General features: G+C 43.2%; 6 protein-coding genes across 6 annotated transcripts; 2 read left to right on the top strand and 4 right to left on the bottom strand.

Annotated features, from left to right (window-relative positions):
* Positions 1–2: 2 nt before the first annotated feature.
* Positions 3–1,184, bottom strand: LOC135700218 (programmed cell death protein 7). Its single transcript, XM_065220661.1, has one exon. The coding sequence runs from the start codon at positions 1,089–1,091 to the stop codon at positions 84–86; it is 1,008 nt and encodes a 335-aa protein (XP_065076733.1). The 5' UTR covers positions 1,092–1,184; the 3' UTR covers positions 3–83.
* Tbca (Tubulin binding cofactor A) lies at positions 1,085–1,897 on the bottom strand. Its single transcript, XM_065220671.1, has 3 exons — positions 1,845–1,897; positions 1,521–1,778; positions 1,085–1,326 (listed from the first exon to the last, which is right to left on the bottom strand). The coding sequence occupies exons 2-3, from the start codon at positions 1,727–1,729 to the stop codon at positions 1,203–1,205; spliced, it is 333 nt and encodes a 110-aa protein (XP_065076743.1). The 5' UTR covers positions 1,730–1,778; positions 1,845–1,897; the 3' UTR covers positions 1,085–1,202.
* Positions 1,898–2,096: 199 nt separating this feature from the next.
* On the top strand, positions 2,097–11,156 carry LOC135700214 (BRCA1-associated protein). The gene is made up of 5 exons (XM_065220658.1): positions 2,097–2,111; positions 2,179–2,292; positions 2,427–2,721; positions 9,615–10,589; positions 10,655–11,156. The coding sequence occupies exons 2-5, from the start codon at positions 2,205–2,207 to the stop codon at positions 10,926–10,928; spliced, it is 1,632 nt and encodes a 543-aa protein (XP_065076730.1). The 5' UTR covers positions 2,097–2,111; positions 2,179–2,204; the 3' UTR covers positions 10,929–11,156.
* On the bottom strand, positions 11,154–12,234 carry nero (deoxyhypusine hydroxylase nero). The gene is made up of 2 exons (XM_065220662.1): positions 11,882–12,234; positions 11,154–11,814 (listed from the first exon to the last, which is right to left on the bottom strand). Exons 1-2 carry the CDS (start codon positions 12,159–12,161, stop codon positions 11,186–11,188), a joined length of 909 nt encoding a protein of 302 aa, XP_065076734.1. The 5' UTR covers positions 12,162–12,234; the 3' UTR covers positions 11,154–11,185.
* Positions 12,235–12,419: 185 nt separating this feature from the next.
* LOC135700222 (coiled-coil domain-containing protein 134-like) lies at positions 12,420–13,409 on the top strand. The gene is made up of 3 exons (XM_065220666.1): positions 12,420–12,664; positions 12,726–12,847; positions 12,911–13,409. Exons 1-3 carry the CDS (start codon positions 12,517–12,519, stop codon positions 13,343–13,345), a joined length of 705 nt encoding a protein of 234 aa, XP_065076738.1. The 5' UTR covers positions 12,420–12,516; the 3' UTR covers positions 13,346–13,409.
* Cbp20 (cap binding protein 20) lies at positions 13,348–14,164 on the bottom strand. The gene is made up of 2 exons (XM_065220670.1): positions 13,986–14,164; positions 13,348–13,880 (listed from the first exon to the last, which is right to left on the bottom strand). Exons 1-2 carry the CDS (start codon positions 14,043–14,045, stop codon positions 13,461–13,463), a joined length of 480 nt encoding a protein of 159 aa, XP_065076742.1. The 5' UTR covers positions 14,046–14,164; the 3' UTR covers positions 13,348–13,460.
* Positions 14,165–15,434: the final 1,270 nt, after the last annotated feature.

Genomic DNA, 15,434 nt, shown 5'->3' with positions numbered 1-15,434 from the left:
AATCAATATCTAATAATTTATTCGGCGTGCTAAATATTTAATATGTTATTAAAAACCCTCAATGCTTGTGCAATGCAACAAACTTAAATCACTTCCTTCATCTGATATTTGGCCCAGTCGGCGGTCGGATTTGCGGGCGGCAGAACCCACCCCAGAGGGATAGCACTGGCTTCGTCGTCATCTACTTCGACTAAGCACGCATCCCAGGCCTGACGTGTTTCAATCAGTACCCCTCGGCTCCGATCTGCCCCAAGTAACGGGTGTTCGAATTTCTTCGGAATAGTATCCCCAAACAGTGCTTTGGTCCATTCATTCTCCACACGTCGTTGGTAGTTGGCCGCAGACCGACGGGCCAATACATCCTTCAATCGTATCTCCTCTTTGACACACTCGGATAACCGTGCAGTCCAGCTTCGAGTCAGTTCACTGAACTCGGCCGAAGGTTCTCTATCCTTCATCTTCTCAAACTTGGCCAGATATCTTTTGCATGCCGCCTTCCGTCGGTGCACATCCGCCAGAAAGTGACTGGTAAAGTCCAGCTCATGCTGAGCTTGCTTCTCCTTTTCCACCAGCTTCCACTGCTCTCGCTGCCATTGATCTATCTGTTCGTGAAGCTTGGTACGATTCTGCATTGCTTCTGCCTTTTCCTGCTTCAACCGAGAACTCCATCGCTTCTGCCATTCCCGTTTCTTTCGACGTGCATGAAGTTTTTTTGCCAGTTGACTACGCAGTTCGGAATCATTCAACCGCGTCAATTTGCTCGCTATACTTTGCTGAGTCTGCTCCAGTTGTGCGAAACTGGCTTGCCACTGCGAATCCGGTTGCGATTCGATTTCCTTTTCAAGTGTTTCCTTTTGCGTCTTCAGGCGTTCAACTTCTTTCATCAGATCAACCAACTCGGATCTCAGTTTACTAATTGATGCCGCTGAAGGTTGTTGTTTTGCTTTAGCGGTGCTACTTGTCGACCTGCGTTTGGTGCTGAGAAATTCTTGTACTATGTCCTGATCACAAAATGGATCGATTATGCGAACAGTAGGAGGGGGAAATGCTGGGGGAGGTCTGGTAGGATCGAAAAATGGTAAACTTGACATGTTTACCGCATTAGTATTAGCTTAAACTAAGGAACTCAGTGAAATTGTAGTTAACGGTTATAAAATGATAAATTGTTAGCAGCTAATGATGATCAGTGGTTGGAAAATACACTAATGAGGCAGATTCACTTTAGCGTCCTCAAGAATGGCCACCGCAGCAGTGTACTGACTGCTCTCCTTCAGCTCTTCTTCGTTTTTGATCATTTCACTCAACTCTTCAAACGCCTTTGCTAATCTAAAAAAAGAAAACAAAATTTAATGTATCTCAACAAATTTGATCAAATTGAACCCGCAATGCTCCCATTGTGCAGCTTGTAAACAACCCGCAAGAAAGCAAGGTTATGCGTGCATCCGAAGCAGCGGCATAAACCTCCACCCACACACGCATCAGTCACCGCGCCGCCATATGGTCATGGAAAGCCAACCTACCTTCGCTGACAGTCCGGAACCATCATCATCGATTCTTGCAGCACTTCCTCCTGCTTGCGAAGAACGTGATCGTCAGCCCCTTCCGTCTTCAGTCTGTCGATACGGTTCCGCTGGGTGACGACCTCCTTCTCATACACGGTCTTTTCCTTGGACAAGCGCTTCACTACACCTGTTTTGATCGTAAGCTGGCGCAACCTTGGGTCGGACATTGCAACGTTAATTTTATGTGTTTGGTGACTAGGGCAAATTTACTGGTTACTACAAGGGAAGAGCAGGTTTTACTTTTCTGAACGGATTCAACGCATGCGGAAAAAAATGACTCACCAAGATCTGAAAACTAAACTGGAACCTGTAAACTGGAGATGCTTCTTTGTCACTGATGCGACTTTCGGATTTACAACCAGCCCAAACGACCAAAGAGTGCTGATGTTCTGACAGATGTAGTACTAGAATGATGTGTGCGGGGAAAAAAAAAACGGGGAGCAAAACAGTGTTTCTTTTTCGCTGCAGTTTCTCTGCAATCAAAATCTTTTGTTCTTTGTTGACATCGCAGGTGTGATTGCACAAAAGCAAAGAATCATATTTTTTACAGTTAGGTTGTTATTCCCGCGATATAGAAAAAAATCCCAATATTTTTTTTCCCGTTCTCCCTAATTAGATTAACTTTCCATATGAGCTTTCTCAATGTCTGTGCTGGTTTCGTTGTGTCTGCTGAAGATTGAGATTGTCGACGACGAAAACAACATGAGCGCTGCCTCAGGTGAAGAAAATGGTAAGTGTCATGATTGCCCTTCCGATCTGTAGCCGATCGTAAGAGTAAGAAAAATTCTTCTCCTTTCTCTCACCCACAACCATTTCGTCATTGCATATATTTTCGTTGCATCGGTGTAACGCGCAATTAATCAGCTGCTGGTGGTGCCGTCTCGAACGAACATCCTACGAATCCTCGCCTGCAGCGGGATATGAGGGGTCAGCGGAAACCGAAGAAGATTTCCATCGAAAGCTACCGGAACCGGTTGGATTCGGCTGAAGGCGGCAGCGATGAGTCCCGGGGAGTCCTGCCCAAAAGTTCCCGAGAGCAAACGCCGATGGACGAGGTTCCCCCGGCACCGGGGCAGGAATTTCCCGGGGAGATCAACTTTTTCTCCGGCAATCCGTTCGTCGAGGTGACCAAGGGCATCCTGCATCTGTTCAAGCGGAAGTAAGTAAACCTAGTTTTATCGGTGGAATTTCAATGCTCTGTAGATGTGGACGGTCGTTTAGTCGTGGTTACGTAAATGAAGATTCCTTTCTAGTTGCGTACAGATGTTGTTTGTTTTCGGTGCAAGTAGTGAAATCGCAACTGGTCGAACCTGAATGCTATGAAAGTAAACATTCTCTACGTCTGATTGGTGCATGTCTAGTCAAACAAACAGATATAGATTAATTCAACCACTTAATTACTTAATGAGTGACATAGCCAAGATGTACCTAAATATATTTTAATCGATCGTTCCAAGCGATCGAATACTGATGTTGCAGGGAAGTTCTTCTGTTTCTTCCTGGGAGGCGATATATCATGCTGTTGGTAACACTTTTCTCCGTACCCGCAATTGACCGGTGCTGAAATGTGTTGATATTGACGCGATGTTGACCAAATTATTTTTGACATGATCACTGAAAGAATTGATTCTCAAAAAAACTTTCGTCAAAATCTCATCCATTTTTTCGGTAATGTTTTTTTTAACTCTTTATTTGCGAGATTTTTAGCCGTAGGCTAGTTCATCTCATTTTCGGTAATGACAAAGATTCAACTGATAACAAAAAGTGCAATTTTGTTGTATTCTGCGTCAGCTTATTGTTATCTAGGCAGTAAAGGACGTAGATGCTTGTTCACTCTAACGGCTTAACTACTTCGGCTTAAATGCTGAATTCATTTAATTTCGTTACAAATTTAGCTAATTAAACAAACTGCTCATGACAATTGGGTTTTTTATGGGCATTGAGGTAAATACATATTTGTTATCTATATTAAAAATGGAACCGAAATCCAAAATTTCATCAATTTTGGTGTACTGGAACTTTTTTAAATAACTACGATTACATTACCAAAAATCACCATCTTAGCGCACCTTGGTGGGACTTTGTATAGGAGCGAGCTGTTAACGAATAGATTTAGTGTCAACGATCAAAAATTTAAATCTTGATTTAAATATCGGAATGAATGTCTACGGAATCAGCAGCGTACAGGTGATTGGTGAGGTGATCTCCAGGTGGCTTTGTGGTTATCCTTGCGAGGGGAAAAAGGTACTTCGACCATACCCCGAGAGGCTGCAAAGTTCACGCATCGTTGGCCGTTGTCGTTCGGGCTGTTTGGCCCGATTTTGGTATATACATGTCGCCGATGACGATTTTGACGTCCCGTTACAAACAGCCGTCGTACACCTGGTCCAAATGCGCATAGAACGCTTCTTTCTCGTCGTCGGGTCTCCCTTCGTGTGGGCAGTGCACGTTGATGATACTGTAGTTGAAGAAACGACCCTTAATCCTCAACTTGCACATCCTTGCGTTGATCGGCAGCCAACCAATCACGCGTTGGCGCATCTTACCCAGCACTACAAAGCCGGTTCCCAGCTCATTGGTGGTGCCACAGCTCTGGTAAAAAGTAGCCGCTCGATGCCCGCTTCTCCATACCTTTTGCTACGACTTAAGTGCTACGACTTCGAAGTTGCGTGATTGAAGTTCGTCATAGATTAACCAGCCCGGGAATCCAAGCGATTTGCAGTTCCATGTTCCGAGTTTCCAATCGTAGTCCCCCGGAAAAAACTAACCATACAATTACCATAAAATAAAATACAGTTACAACGATATCTATTGTCAACAAACTCTTTTTTTTTACGTATATTTACAAGAAATTTTAACATATTGTTATTACAATAGATGTACAATACGTCCCATATTGGAAGGATTTTCAACAATAGAACAACATTACAATGAACGGTAAATGGCTCAAGTTTGTTCGGGAAAAAGTGATTTTTCGTATGGTTAAGATACATAACAACCCCCTTGTCGGATGGTCAATCGTAGACTCGTGCTCTACTTGGAGAGTAACGGCTACATTGACCATCGCCGCACTGGGACCTATTTCGCCACACTTAATCAGGTACTTCGGGACGCGAGGGATGCCGACCAGCACGTGGAGCTAGCAACTTTAGACATCGCCAAGGCATACAATCGGACATGGACGCCTGACATCCTTGTCCAACTTGCGGAATGGGGTCTGTCATTAGGGTCACATCAGGTCTCCTCCCATCCACCCCCAGGTTGGCAGCCTGCGTGGAGAGTGGAAGGCTGTCTTTTGAAAAGTACATTGTCGCATCTGTTTGCAAGAAAGTGATTGGCTTTGCAGAAAATACTACAGGGACAAGTGACGGAGTGTCCCTCCTCATGGAGGCGAACGATCTCCTGAATAATACCGCTAACCTGGAGCTCCCCCTGTAGCCAGGGTCCACTGGTGTGGAGCCAGAGGTTGGAACTCACCCATCGATCCGGCGATAAAGAACTGTTTCCGGGCGGGAACCAACTCCCCTGCGCTAGTGAGAACAGTAGCCGAATTACATCGAACCAAATACAACAATCATCAAGTACGATACACCGACGGATCCCGAAGTGGCGGTAGAGTTGGTATTGGAATTTCCGATCCGGAGCTGTGCACCTTTTACCGACTACCAGACCCATGCAGCGTTTTCACTACTGAAGCAGCCGCCATTCTCGTAGCTGTCACCCTACCCTCGAACGTTATGGAATTCTTACGTTCTTTTGCCTAGGTGTATGATAGTACCATAGAGGTAACTCTAAGACTAGAAGGTCCCGAAGAAACGAGCTCAACTTTTTGGTTCAGCTCTGGTACCAACAATCAATACGAAACTAACGATTTTAAATTGGCTCACCACTTTAGTAGCCTATTGGTCCCAAGCAAACGATTAACGTACCCTATTCTAGTTGAAATTCTATTACTACACTATGTTTGTTTTGATTCGCTATGAAAGTTTGACAGATAACATCAGGGGTGTGTGGATTCATGCAGAACATGCAGGGGTGAGTGAAATAGCTTGGGACTGCTTGGGACCGTTGTTCTGGTACTGAGTGAGCCAAAAATAATAATGATTTTCTTCGGGACCCAGTGGTCTTAGAGTTACCTCTATGCTGGTACTATCTTCGGTCCAAGCTAATCGATTTACCTCTCGAAACATAGGAAAATCCACTAACCCCTCATTTTATCTGTCAAACTTACATAGCAAATCAAAACAAACATCGTGTAGTACTAGAATTTCGACTAGAATGGGATACGTTAATCGTTTGCTTGGGACCAATAGGCTAGTCAAACAGTGAGACATTTTAAAATCGTTAGTTTCGAATTGATTGTTGCTATAACATTTGCCCGAATTTCACTAGCCCGAAAATAATAATTTTAGGGGATTTTCCTCAGATTTTTCCGTCTTAGAAATATCAGTGCTAACATTTGAAAACGGCACAAAAGCCATTTGTAAACAAATGGTTTGTGGGCCCTTTACTCACTACTTGAAGTACATCCACGCGACACAACAGCAACATCGGGTAGGGGAAATTTTCCCCTTCCTGACGATGCTGTTGGTTTCCCGCATAAACGCGAACCATATCTTGACCTTACCGAAAATGGTTAAAAATTGTTTATAATCCTTCCTAAACTTTAACTTAAATGGTTATGGAACTTTACATGAACGTTTGTGTGATAAAGTTTTAACCTTATGTATTATGGTTTTTTGGAAGTGAACCTTACAAATAATGGGTTGTTAAGAACCATTACCATTCAAAATTCTTGTTTTCTCCATACATTTTCGGAAAGAAAACTATATTAGAACCTTTTTACTTATGGTTTGAGAATTTTAATGGTAATGGTTATGGTAGTCAGTAAGGTCCATGGATGGTTTTGTATTGTCGGTCAACTTTACGTGGAATATATCACGAATTGGTAATCATTAATTTACAGGCAACCTATTCGCGATATATTCCACATAAAGTTGATCGATGTTACAAAACCATCCATGGACCTTACTGAATACCATAACCATTACCATTAAAGTTCTCAAATCATAATTAAAAAGGTTCTAATATAGTTCTCTTTCCGAAAATGTATGGAGAAAACTAAAATTTTAAATGGTAATGGTTCTTAACAACCCATTGTTTGTAAGGTTCACTTCCAAAAAACCATAATACATAAGGTTAAAACTTTATCACACAAACGTTCATGTAAAGTTCCATAACCATTTCAGTTAAAGTTTAGCAAGGATTATAAACAATTTTTAACCATTTTCGGTAAGGTCAAGATATGGTTCGCGTTTATGCGGGTTGCGTGGGCGTTCTTCGGGTAGCGAGTAAAGGGCCCACAAACCATTTGTTTACAAATGGCTTTTGCGCCGTTTTCAAATGTTAGCACTGATATGAGCAGTTTTGAAGTTTTACGTCTGTTTAGAACTCACCAATTTTCCTTGAGCCCATTCTTAAACCTCAAATTAAAACTTTTTTCGCAGTACAGTACAATCTTTCGGGTTGTACTGTACTGCGAAAAAAGTTTTAATTTTACGTTTAAGAATGGGCTTAAGGAAAATTGGTGAGTTCTAAACAGACGTAAAACTTCATTCAACGTTCACGCATTTAACTAATGATTTGGATATTATTATTTTCGCGAGCTACTCACCGCAGCTCTGGCATCGGATCACTTTGACTTTAACGCCAAGATGTCTCTAACGGGCCGCAAAGGTTGTTTTCTTCGGGCCCTGAGGGATCTAGCAACACAATGTAGGGTGCATGACCAAAGCACGTGATCGATCTCATGACAACCACTACCACAAGCGCACAAATTGCTGCCTGCAAGACCGATTCGAAAGAAATGCGAGTCTACCGAGCAGTGATTGGACATGAGCCTCGACATGACACGTATAAAGTCACGGCTCATGTCCAATCCTTTGAACCACGGCTTGTTCGACACCTGAGGGAGAATAGAATGTAACCAGATCACTCTCATTCCATTTTTGTTGCCAGTTGGTGAGGACTTGCTGACGGGTAATTGAGAAAAATTCCGCAAAGGTGATTTGTCGATCGAAAATCAAGACCAACAATTGAAATGGCCTTAACTCCATTTTGTAAACAAACCTTGTAAGGCCATTTTCTCGCGAACTTTTGAAATATCGCCTTCCATAGCGCCCACTTTAGCCAACGAGTCCGCGTTCTCGTTACCCGGAATAGAGCAATGAGATGGGACCCAGACTAAAGTGATGGTATAGGAGCAGTTAGATAAAGTACTCAATTTACATCGTATTTCGGTCAGGAAATACGAGGAGTGCTTTATCGGCCTCATTGATCGAATAGCCTCTAACGAGCAAATGCTATCAGTAAAAATAAAATAGTGATCAGATGGTAGTGAGGCAATTTGCTCTACTGCGTAGAATATGGCTGCTAGTTCCGCAACGTATATGGAACAGGGTTTTCGCAGTTGATATGAGGCGCTATGAAATTCGTTGAATACTCCAAATCCAGTGGAAGCGTTTATAGTTGACCCATCTGTGAAAAAAACTCTTATTGTTACTGACATGATGGTACTTGTTTGCAAAAATTAAGGGAACAACCATCGACCGATGGTGATCCGGTATTCCACGGATTTCTTGCAACATGGTCAGATCAAAATTTACAGAGGAACTATAAAAGTCCTGGAGGCAAACACGAGAGGAATTGAATGAAGAAGGGCCAATCTCCAGCGTCATGTACTTGTAATAGAGACTCATGAATCTTGTTTGAGGATTTCTGTCGAGCAGCTTCTCAAAGTTTTCTATTACCAATGGGTTCATTACTTCACAACGGATAAGAAACCGGAAGGACAGTTCTGCGAAACGATCTGTCAGTGGGAGAACACCCGCGGCCGAGAGTACTTCGAGGCTCATCGTATGCGTCGAGTGCATACAGCCAAGCGCGATTCGGAGGCAACGGTATTGAACCCGTTGCAGCTTCAGGATGTGTGTTTTTGCCACGGATTGAAAACAGAATTCCAAAATCACTAAGGTTTTGGATTTCTCACTTGTAAATAATTAGAGCAACTGGATTTAATTATAACAAATACACTTTAGATTGAAACTGCTAGGATATTACAAGAATATCAGACATTTCTAAAATTTTGTGAGTTTTCTACAATGTGACAAGTACTGGGCTCAAAATCAGACTATTTTCAAACGATTCGAGTTACTGTCATTCGGGCTATTATTATCTAAACCACAGATGCACAGACAGTTATTATTATCTAAACAACAGATGCTTCCATAATACGCATTCAACATAAATCTGGATATTTTTGATTAATCGCAATAATCGTCCCTAATTGTTCGATGCGTAATTTTTTTTTGATTTTGCGTTATTCGATTATAATTTTTAATATTGAATTATTTCAACTAACCACGCAATACCAAGAGGTGTCTTCTAGTAAGCCCATCTTCGTCGAGAGCGTTATCGCCGGAATGATCCTTATCCGCAGCACCTTGGCGGACGACAGCGACTGCTACAAGCGGAAGAAAACCAGAGGAATACGAAATGTTGATGATCAGATGGTAGCAGGAATGGGACGAGGTAGATAACGGAAGATGAACTCATAGCCTAATATCGAATCTCTCGGTCTGCGCGAACATACAGTATAACTCAATTTCTTTTTGGTCACGGTGGCCAACACCATCATTAGATCGCGGTTGGAAACCTCTGGATGTAAATCGAACACTAGAACGTATTGAACGTTGACCCCGCAGGCGACATGCGTACCTCCAATGTCGTCCCATTGGCTAATAATGGAAAATTATGTAGATGTTTTGTTTTTTTTTTTATGAATGCGTCTTTCATGTCTTGTTCCGACTTGAACTTAGTGTAAACTGCTTACTACTGTCCACATCTGTAAATAGATTTCGTCTCAAGAACATTTGCATCCACTGGCTCGCAGTCTCATTGGTAAAATGGGAGCAAAGTGTACTCTTTATTTCAACACAAGGGTTTTCCATTCGTCGGCTGATTAATTTTTCTGTGCTTATTTTTTTTTTTCAGCGAACGCGCCGACATCACCGACGGACCGTCCACGACGCTCTGCCTAATCGCGGTTCCATCTTCGTTGAATTGCCATGACATCCTGAACTTCATTGCCCCGTGCCATTCGGTGATACAGCATGTAAGAATTCTTCGCGACGGTGCACCCAACCAATTTATGGTACTGCTGGAGTTCCGCTGTGTTGAGGCGGCTGTTGAGTTCTATCAGACCTTCAACGGTGTGGCGTACAATAGCTTGGAACCGGACTCGCTATGCCATGCCGTTTGGGTGTCCGCCGTGGAATGGGGTGACGATGGTATCGCTCCCCAGGGCCACACCGAGCTGCCGATGTGTCCCGTCTGTTTGGAACGAATGGACGAAAGTGTTGATGGTGTACTGACGATCCTGTGCAATCATGCTTTCCATGCTGGTTGTCTTATCAAGTGGGGCGATTCCACTTGTCCGGTCTGTCGGTGTATTCAGACCCCAGAGCTGTCCGAGACTTCAAACTGTATGGAATGTGAAGGAACGGAAGCACTTTGGATTTGTTTGATCTGCGGACACATCGGATGCGGTCGGTATCAGGGTGGACACGCTGCATCTCACTACCGATCAACAAACCATACGTACGCCCTGCAGTTGGGAACCAATCGAGTTTGGGACTATGCCGGGGATAACTTTGTACATCGGCTGTTGCAAAGCAAATCCGATGGAAAGTTGGTGGCCACTCAGTCGCCGGGTAGCGATGGAGATGAGAAAATCGATTCGATGCAACTAGAATTTACATATCTACTGACATCACAGCTGCATGCTCAGCGGGAGTACTACGAGGAAAAGATGATGCGATTGGAGGGCAGTACTGCGGGTGATAAGCAGAAGCTGCTACAGGAAGCCGAGCAGATACGGAAGAAGAACGTTTCACTGGAAGGGAAAATTCAGGCTCTTAACAAGGAGAAGACCAATCTGGAGAAGAAGGTCAATCAACTGTCCGCCAAGTAAGTGTGTTGTATGCTTAAATGCTAATTGATGATGGCCTACACTAACTTCTTTTTGTTTTTAGAATGACAACGGTTCTTAAGGAGCTCTCGGAAGAAAAGCAATTCGGGCAAACGCTACACGAGAACCAATCTTCGTGGCAGACTAAATTTACGGCGCTGGAGAAGAAATGTTCGGAAAAGGAAGTGGAAGTGACCGAACTCAAGGAGCAGGTTCGCGATCTGATGTTCTACCTGGAAGCGCAAAACAAAATTGCAAACTCCGAGCTTAAAGACGAACTGGCCGGTGCGTCGTTGGAGGTCCCCAAGGCCACCAAACGTCGCACCAAAAAGAAGTGAATTCGCTCTCAAATTTCTCTCCTAGAATAGGTACCTATATCAATGTTAGCAAACTAAATTAATAAATTGTAACTAGTTGGGACTCGTTCAAAGACGCTTTTGCGAACGTGAAGCAAATTTTAAGGCAACTGTAACTGTAAAATGCGAACGGCTAACGTCTAACTTATTTCAAGTTGTAATTGTGATATTTCCTATCGATATTGAATAAACCTTGTGCTTGAAGTTAAATCCACACATTTTTACGCGCTTTATCACAATCAGTGGGTCACTTTTCCCAACGTGTCGGCATATTGAAATTCCGGGCTGTTTTCATACTCACACATATCCAGCGCAACCTCGCAGCTTTCCTTCACGACCCGTTTTTCGTCCTTCAGATATGCGTTCAGGATTTTGGTACATTCCTCGGTGGCAATCGCGCCCAATGCTTCGGCACATTCGTGTCGTACCATCTCGTTCTCGGTGCCATCCCTAAGATTCTCCGCCAGGAATGGAATGCTGCACGGCTCCTGCAGTTGGCCCAGAACGAAAGCAACCTCATGCCTGAAGAGGGCACTCTTTCCCTTCAATCCGGTAGAAAGGGCCAAAACAGACTCTTCGGTACGCAAATTTCTTAAACTGAACATGGCACGGTACCGGTTGAATAGGGTCTCGTTTTCGTCCATAAGAATTTTCTGCAATTCGGCAATGTTTGTCGTTTCAGCAGGAGGTGTTGGATCGACCGACGCGTAGGGATTATTATCCATCAAATTCTTCTCCTTGTTCTGAAGCCACCGAACGCGAGCAAGCGCTATTTCACAAGTTTCTGCAACCTCGACGACAGGATCCTTCGAATACTTGACCAGAATGTTTTCTACTTCGGATGCTCCGATGGCTCCCAGGGCTTCCGCTGCAATGAAAAACCAAACATCAACGTCACCCAAATTCAAAGTCCTCACCATCACCTCCTCACAAACCTGCTTCATGTCGCACCATCGGTTCCTGCTTGGTGTCCTCCAGTACCTTCGCTAGTATGGGAATGGCCGCCCGGTCCTGCATCTGGCCGAGACAGTATGCCAGTTCGTGTTTGAGCAGCGCCGATTCATCGTCAAAGCAGGACTCGATGGATTCCAGTGCCTTGGGACCGCCGATGTTTTTCAGTGAGAACAACGCCCGGAAACGTTCCTTCAGCGGTCGATTTTTGTCGTTCAGCACTCGACCGATGTCGCTAATTTTCGATCCTTCAATCTGTACCATGTTGCGCTGCAGAAAATGTGCAAAATTACAAATAATCGAAAATGCTGCCGGGACGGATGAATCACGAGCACAATCGGAATGTTCCGGCGTGTTGAATCGTTGAATGTTGACAACCAACTCTGTCAAAATAAAGCCTCATCGGCAAAGTACGACATTCTAGTACTTCGTTTGCAGCGACTCCATGCAGTTTCATCATAGGCCATTTTAAAAACTATACCAATTCTAAAATTTGTTTATCGTTTCTATAGCATGACGAGGTAGAAGGGTAGAAGTTTCGCAAAATAATTTTAATAAACCTACAGGTTTTTAGAAAAGCACACCACTTTGAACAAAACTAATATCCATTTGGTGAAGCATGCAATTTGGTACAAAAGTTGCAAGATGCCTGCATCTAGTAATTCTTGCCTCGTTTATAACCGGAACCGTCTGTGCCGAATCATCATCAGCAGTTGATCAGGGGTCCACGGATGGAAAGCCTTCGCTACAGATGACCGAAAAAATATGTAAGCTTACTACAACATTTTGACTTTTAAATCCAATTTGACCGAATTCGGAATCCTCCAGATTCTAACATTTTTGTACGAAAACGAGAACAACACAAGCTAGTAGTGCAGCGCTTGATGTCAACGAAGGACTATTCGAAGATATATGACCTACTCCAGCTGGCTTTGAAGGAGATTTTAAAGGTAACTTTATTTGACTTGTGCCCGATTCCGAATGTTCAAAGTATAATGCTTAACAAATTTCAGATTCTGCAAGAAGATGGAGCCAAATTGCTCCAAAATGGCATTACAGCCGAGACTGGTTTCCCTAAGGAAACCGAATCTGTTGAGACCCTCGGTCGATACCTAGAAAATACCTGCTTCTTTGGAGAATTGATTCTCCATCTGCCAGATATATCGAACAGAATTCTCAAAAAATATGAATGGCAAACTCTTCTCATCCAAGCACTGTCCTATACCCGAGGCTTCGTCAACATTTTAGACCAGAAGTCGTTGGAACTACTGGGACTGCTGGAACAGGAAATCGATGAGAGCAAACGAACTGATAGTTACGTCAACCCATACCGGAAGAAGTCAAGCGAAAAAAAACCGTCCAAACAGGAAACCAAACCGACCAAGAAGAAAAAGACCAGCTTGAAGAGAGGTCCTCAACTGTCCGGCGCACCCAAGACTGAACTATGATATCAATTAGGTGAGCCCTTTATTCATTTCGAAAGTTTAATCTATATGTATATATACTTAATAATCTTAAAACCTTACACAATCCACGTCAATCCGAATGCCCTTGGTCGCTTGTCTAGCTTTCCCGTATGTTTGCTCCCAGTTGGCCCATCTGTACCATCTTTCCGTAGCCTCCGCGACCGAGATCGTGATCCTGTCGATACTCATCACGTACTTGTCCGCCAGTTTTGCCTCGACCATACTGTCGCCCTTCGACGAACCCGGCATCCCAGTCGACGCGCACGATTCGATCATCTAATCTGGTACCGTTAATGTATCTCATCGCACTTTCCGCATCGCAGCGAGCGTAGTACTCCACAAAACAGAAACCGCACGGTGTCTTTTTGAACTTGTCCAATCCCATTACAATGCGCCGGATGTCCCCACATCGCGAGAACAGCTCGTGAATTTGTTCCTCCGTCGTATAGAAGCTTAGATTTCCAATGTACAAAGTGCATGTCAATTTCAGCAGCCGTTCCTGTTCATGACGGGATCCCTAAAAAACGGAATTTCCAGTTAGACCCTTTGCGGACAGTGGCCGTCCTAACCTCTCTCTCCCCGTTCGGAAAGGACGGCGAAAGCCAAAAACTGGAAAGCTCACCTTAAAATGCTGGTCCCGATATTTACTGAGCGCAACCGATGGTGTGTGAACGGAAGTCATCGTTAGCTACCTTTTGCGATAGAATGCTTTCCGAAATTCGGTATTTATCACCGCAAAATTGCAACAATTTGCTGGACGAAATTTTGTTTGCCTGATGCGTACAGGATTGTTGTTTTCTGTGCACTGTCACTTTTTTATGCGATGTCAATGTCAAATTTTCTCTCTCGACAGGCAGCGCCACCCGGCGAGTGGTTTTAAGCTCAGAACTAAAAATACACTGTATACACGCTAACTTTAAAGTACCCATTAATATGTAAAAAAAATACCCATTTGAAGAAAAGTACACTCTTAACTACGATTACCTAAAATTATCGGTAAAAAGTTATCGGTATTTTTACCGATAAAAATCTTTATTTTTTACTTTAAATAGGCTATTTTTTACTATAAATTAGATAATATTAAACGTTAATTATTGGTAATCCATGATTACCGATAATTTAGGTATGTGCACTTTCTTCGATTATCGGTAATTTCTACCGATATTTAGGTATTCTTTACCGACTTTAAGGTATGTGCATCCCGAAGAAACGTCCTCAAATTTTTGGCTCAGCTCTGGTACTCTCTTCGGTCCCAAGCTAATCGATTCACCCCTCGAAACATAGGAAAATCCACTAACCCCTCATTTTATCTGCCAAACTTTCATGCCGAATCAAAACAAACATAGTGCAGTACTAGAATTTATACAAGAATGGGATACGTTATACCAACAATCAATACGAAACTAACGATTTTAAATTGGCTCACCACTTTAGTAGCCTATTGGTCCCAAGCAAACGATTAACGTACCCTATTCTAGTTGAAATTCTATTACTACACTATGTTTGTTTTGATTCGCTATGAAAGTTTGACAGATAACATCAGGGGTGTGTGGATTCATGCAGAACATGCAGGGGTGAGTGAAATAGCTTGGGACTGCTTGGGACCGAGGGGGGCGACACATCTAAATCTCAAGTTTAGATGGCCAATAAATCTCACACTAGCGAATCAATCTTCGAACAATCTTCCCTAATAAACAAATACCATAAACGAACTGTATCCCGGATGGGTAAACTATCCCACAAATGGTTTGGATGATACCCGAACACGTCGTTAAGCTCTCTTTTATGGTTATTTTTATTAGGGTTCTTTCATTTGTCGCATCTACTTGCATCGCTCATCAATTTTTTGCAGGAAATCTTCAGAATCGTCATCAATCTTCTTTCTATCTACTCAGCGTGCGCGCAGCTAGCCACAGCAAAACACAATCTTTTTTGCATCGTAGATAGAGTCGTCCCCCTCGCTTGGGACCGTTGTTCTGGTACTGTGTGAGCCAAAAATAAAAATGATTTTCTTCGGGACCCAGTGGTCTTAGAGTTACCTCTATGGTTATACCATAGAGGTAACTCTAAG

This window comes from Ochlerotatus camptorhynchus, unplaced genomic scaffold (genome assembly GCF_037179485.1).
Source record: "Ochlerotatus camptorhynchus isolate MF236.1 unplaced genomic scaffold, CSIRO-AGI_Acam_v1.1 ptg000130l, whole genome shotgun sequence".
Classification (NCBI taxonomy): domain Eukaryota; kingdom Metazoa; phylum Arthropoda; class Insecta; order Diptera; family Culicidae; genus Ochlerotatus; species Ochlerotatus camptorhynchus.
This window is presented reverse-complemented; position numbering and strand designations above follow the sequence as displayed.

Coding starts and splice junctions, on each gene's coding strand:
- nero (XM_065220662.1), bottom strand. CDS start 12,161: ATGGTACAGATTGAAGGATCGAAAATTAGCGACATCGGTCGAGTGCTG. Junction 11,815..11,881: donor GATGGTGCGACATGAAGCAG/GTTTGTGAGGAG, acceptor TTTTCATTGCAG/CGGAAGCCCTGGGAGCCATC.
- Tbca (XM_065220671.1), bottom strand. CDS start 1,729: ATGTCCGACCCAAGGTTGCGCCAGCTTACGATCAAAACAGGTGTAGTG. Junction 1,327..1,520: donor GTTCCGGACTGTCAGCGAAG/GTAGGTTGGCTT, acceptor TTCTTTTTTTAG/ATTAGCAAAGGCGTTTGAAG.
- LOC135700222 (XM_065220666.1), top strand. CDS start 12,517: ATGCAATTTGGTACAAAAGTTGCAAGATGCCTGCATCTAGTAATTCTT. Junction 12,665..12,725: donor ACAGATGACCGAAAAAATAT/GTAAGCTTACTA, acceptor GGAATCCTCCAG/ATTCTAACATTTTTGTACGA. Junction 12,848..12,910: donor CTTTGAAGGAGATTTTAAAG/GTAACTTTATTT, acceptor AACAAATTTCAG/ATTCTGCAAGAAGATGGAGC.
- LOC135700214 (XM_065220658.1), top strand. CDS start 2,205: ATGTCTGTGCTGGTTTCGTTGTGTCTGCTGAAGATTGAGATTGTCGAC. Junction 2,293..2,426: donor TGCCTCAGGTGAAGAAAATG/GTAAGTGTCATG, acceptor GCAATTAATCAG/CTGCTGGTGGTGCCGTCTCG. Junction 10,590..10,654: donor GTCAATCAACTGTCCGCCAA/GTAAGTGTGTTG, acceptor TTTTGTTTTTAG/AATGACAACGGTTCTTAAGG.
- LOC135700218 (XM_065220661.1), bottom strand. CDS start 1,091: ATGTCAAGTTTACCATTTTTCGATCCTACCAGACCTCCCCCAGCATTT.
- Cbp20 (XM_065220670.1), bottom strand. CDS start 14,045: ATGACTTCCGTTCACACACCATCGGTTGCGCTCAGTAAATATCGGGAC. Junction 13,881..13,985: donor ATCGGGACCAGCATTTTAAG/GTGAGCTTTCCA, acceptor TCCGTTTTTTAG/GGATCCCGTCATGAACAGGA.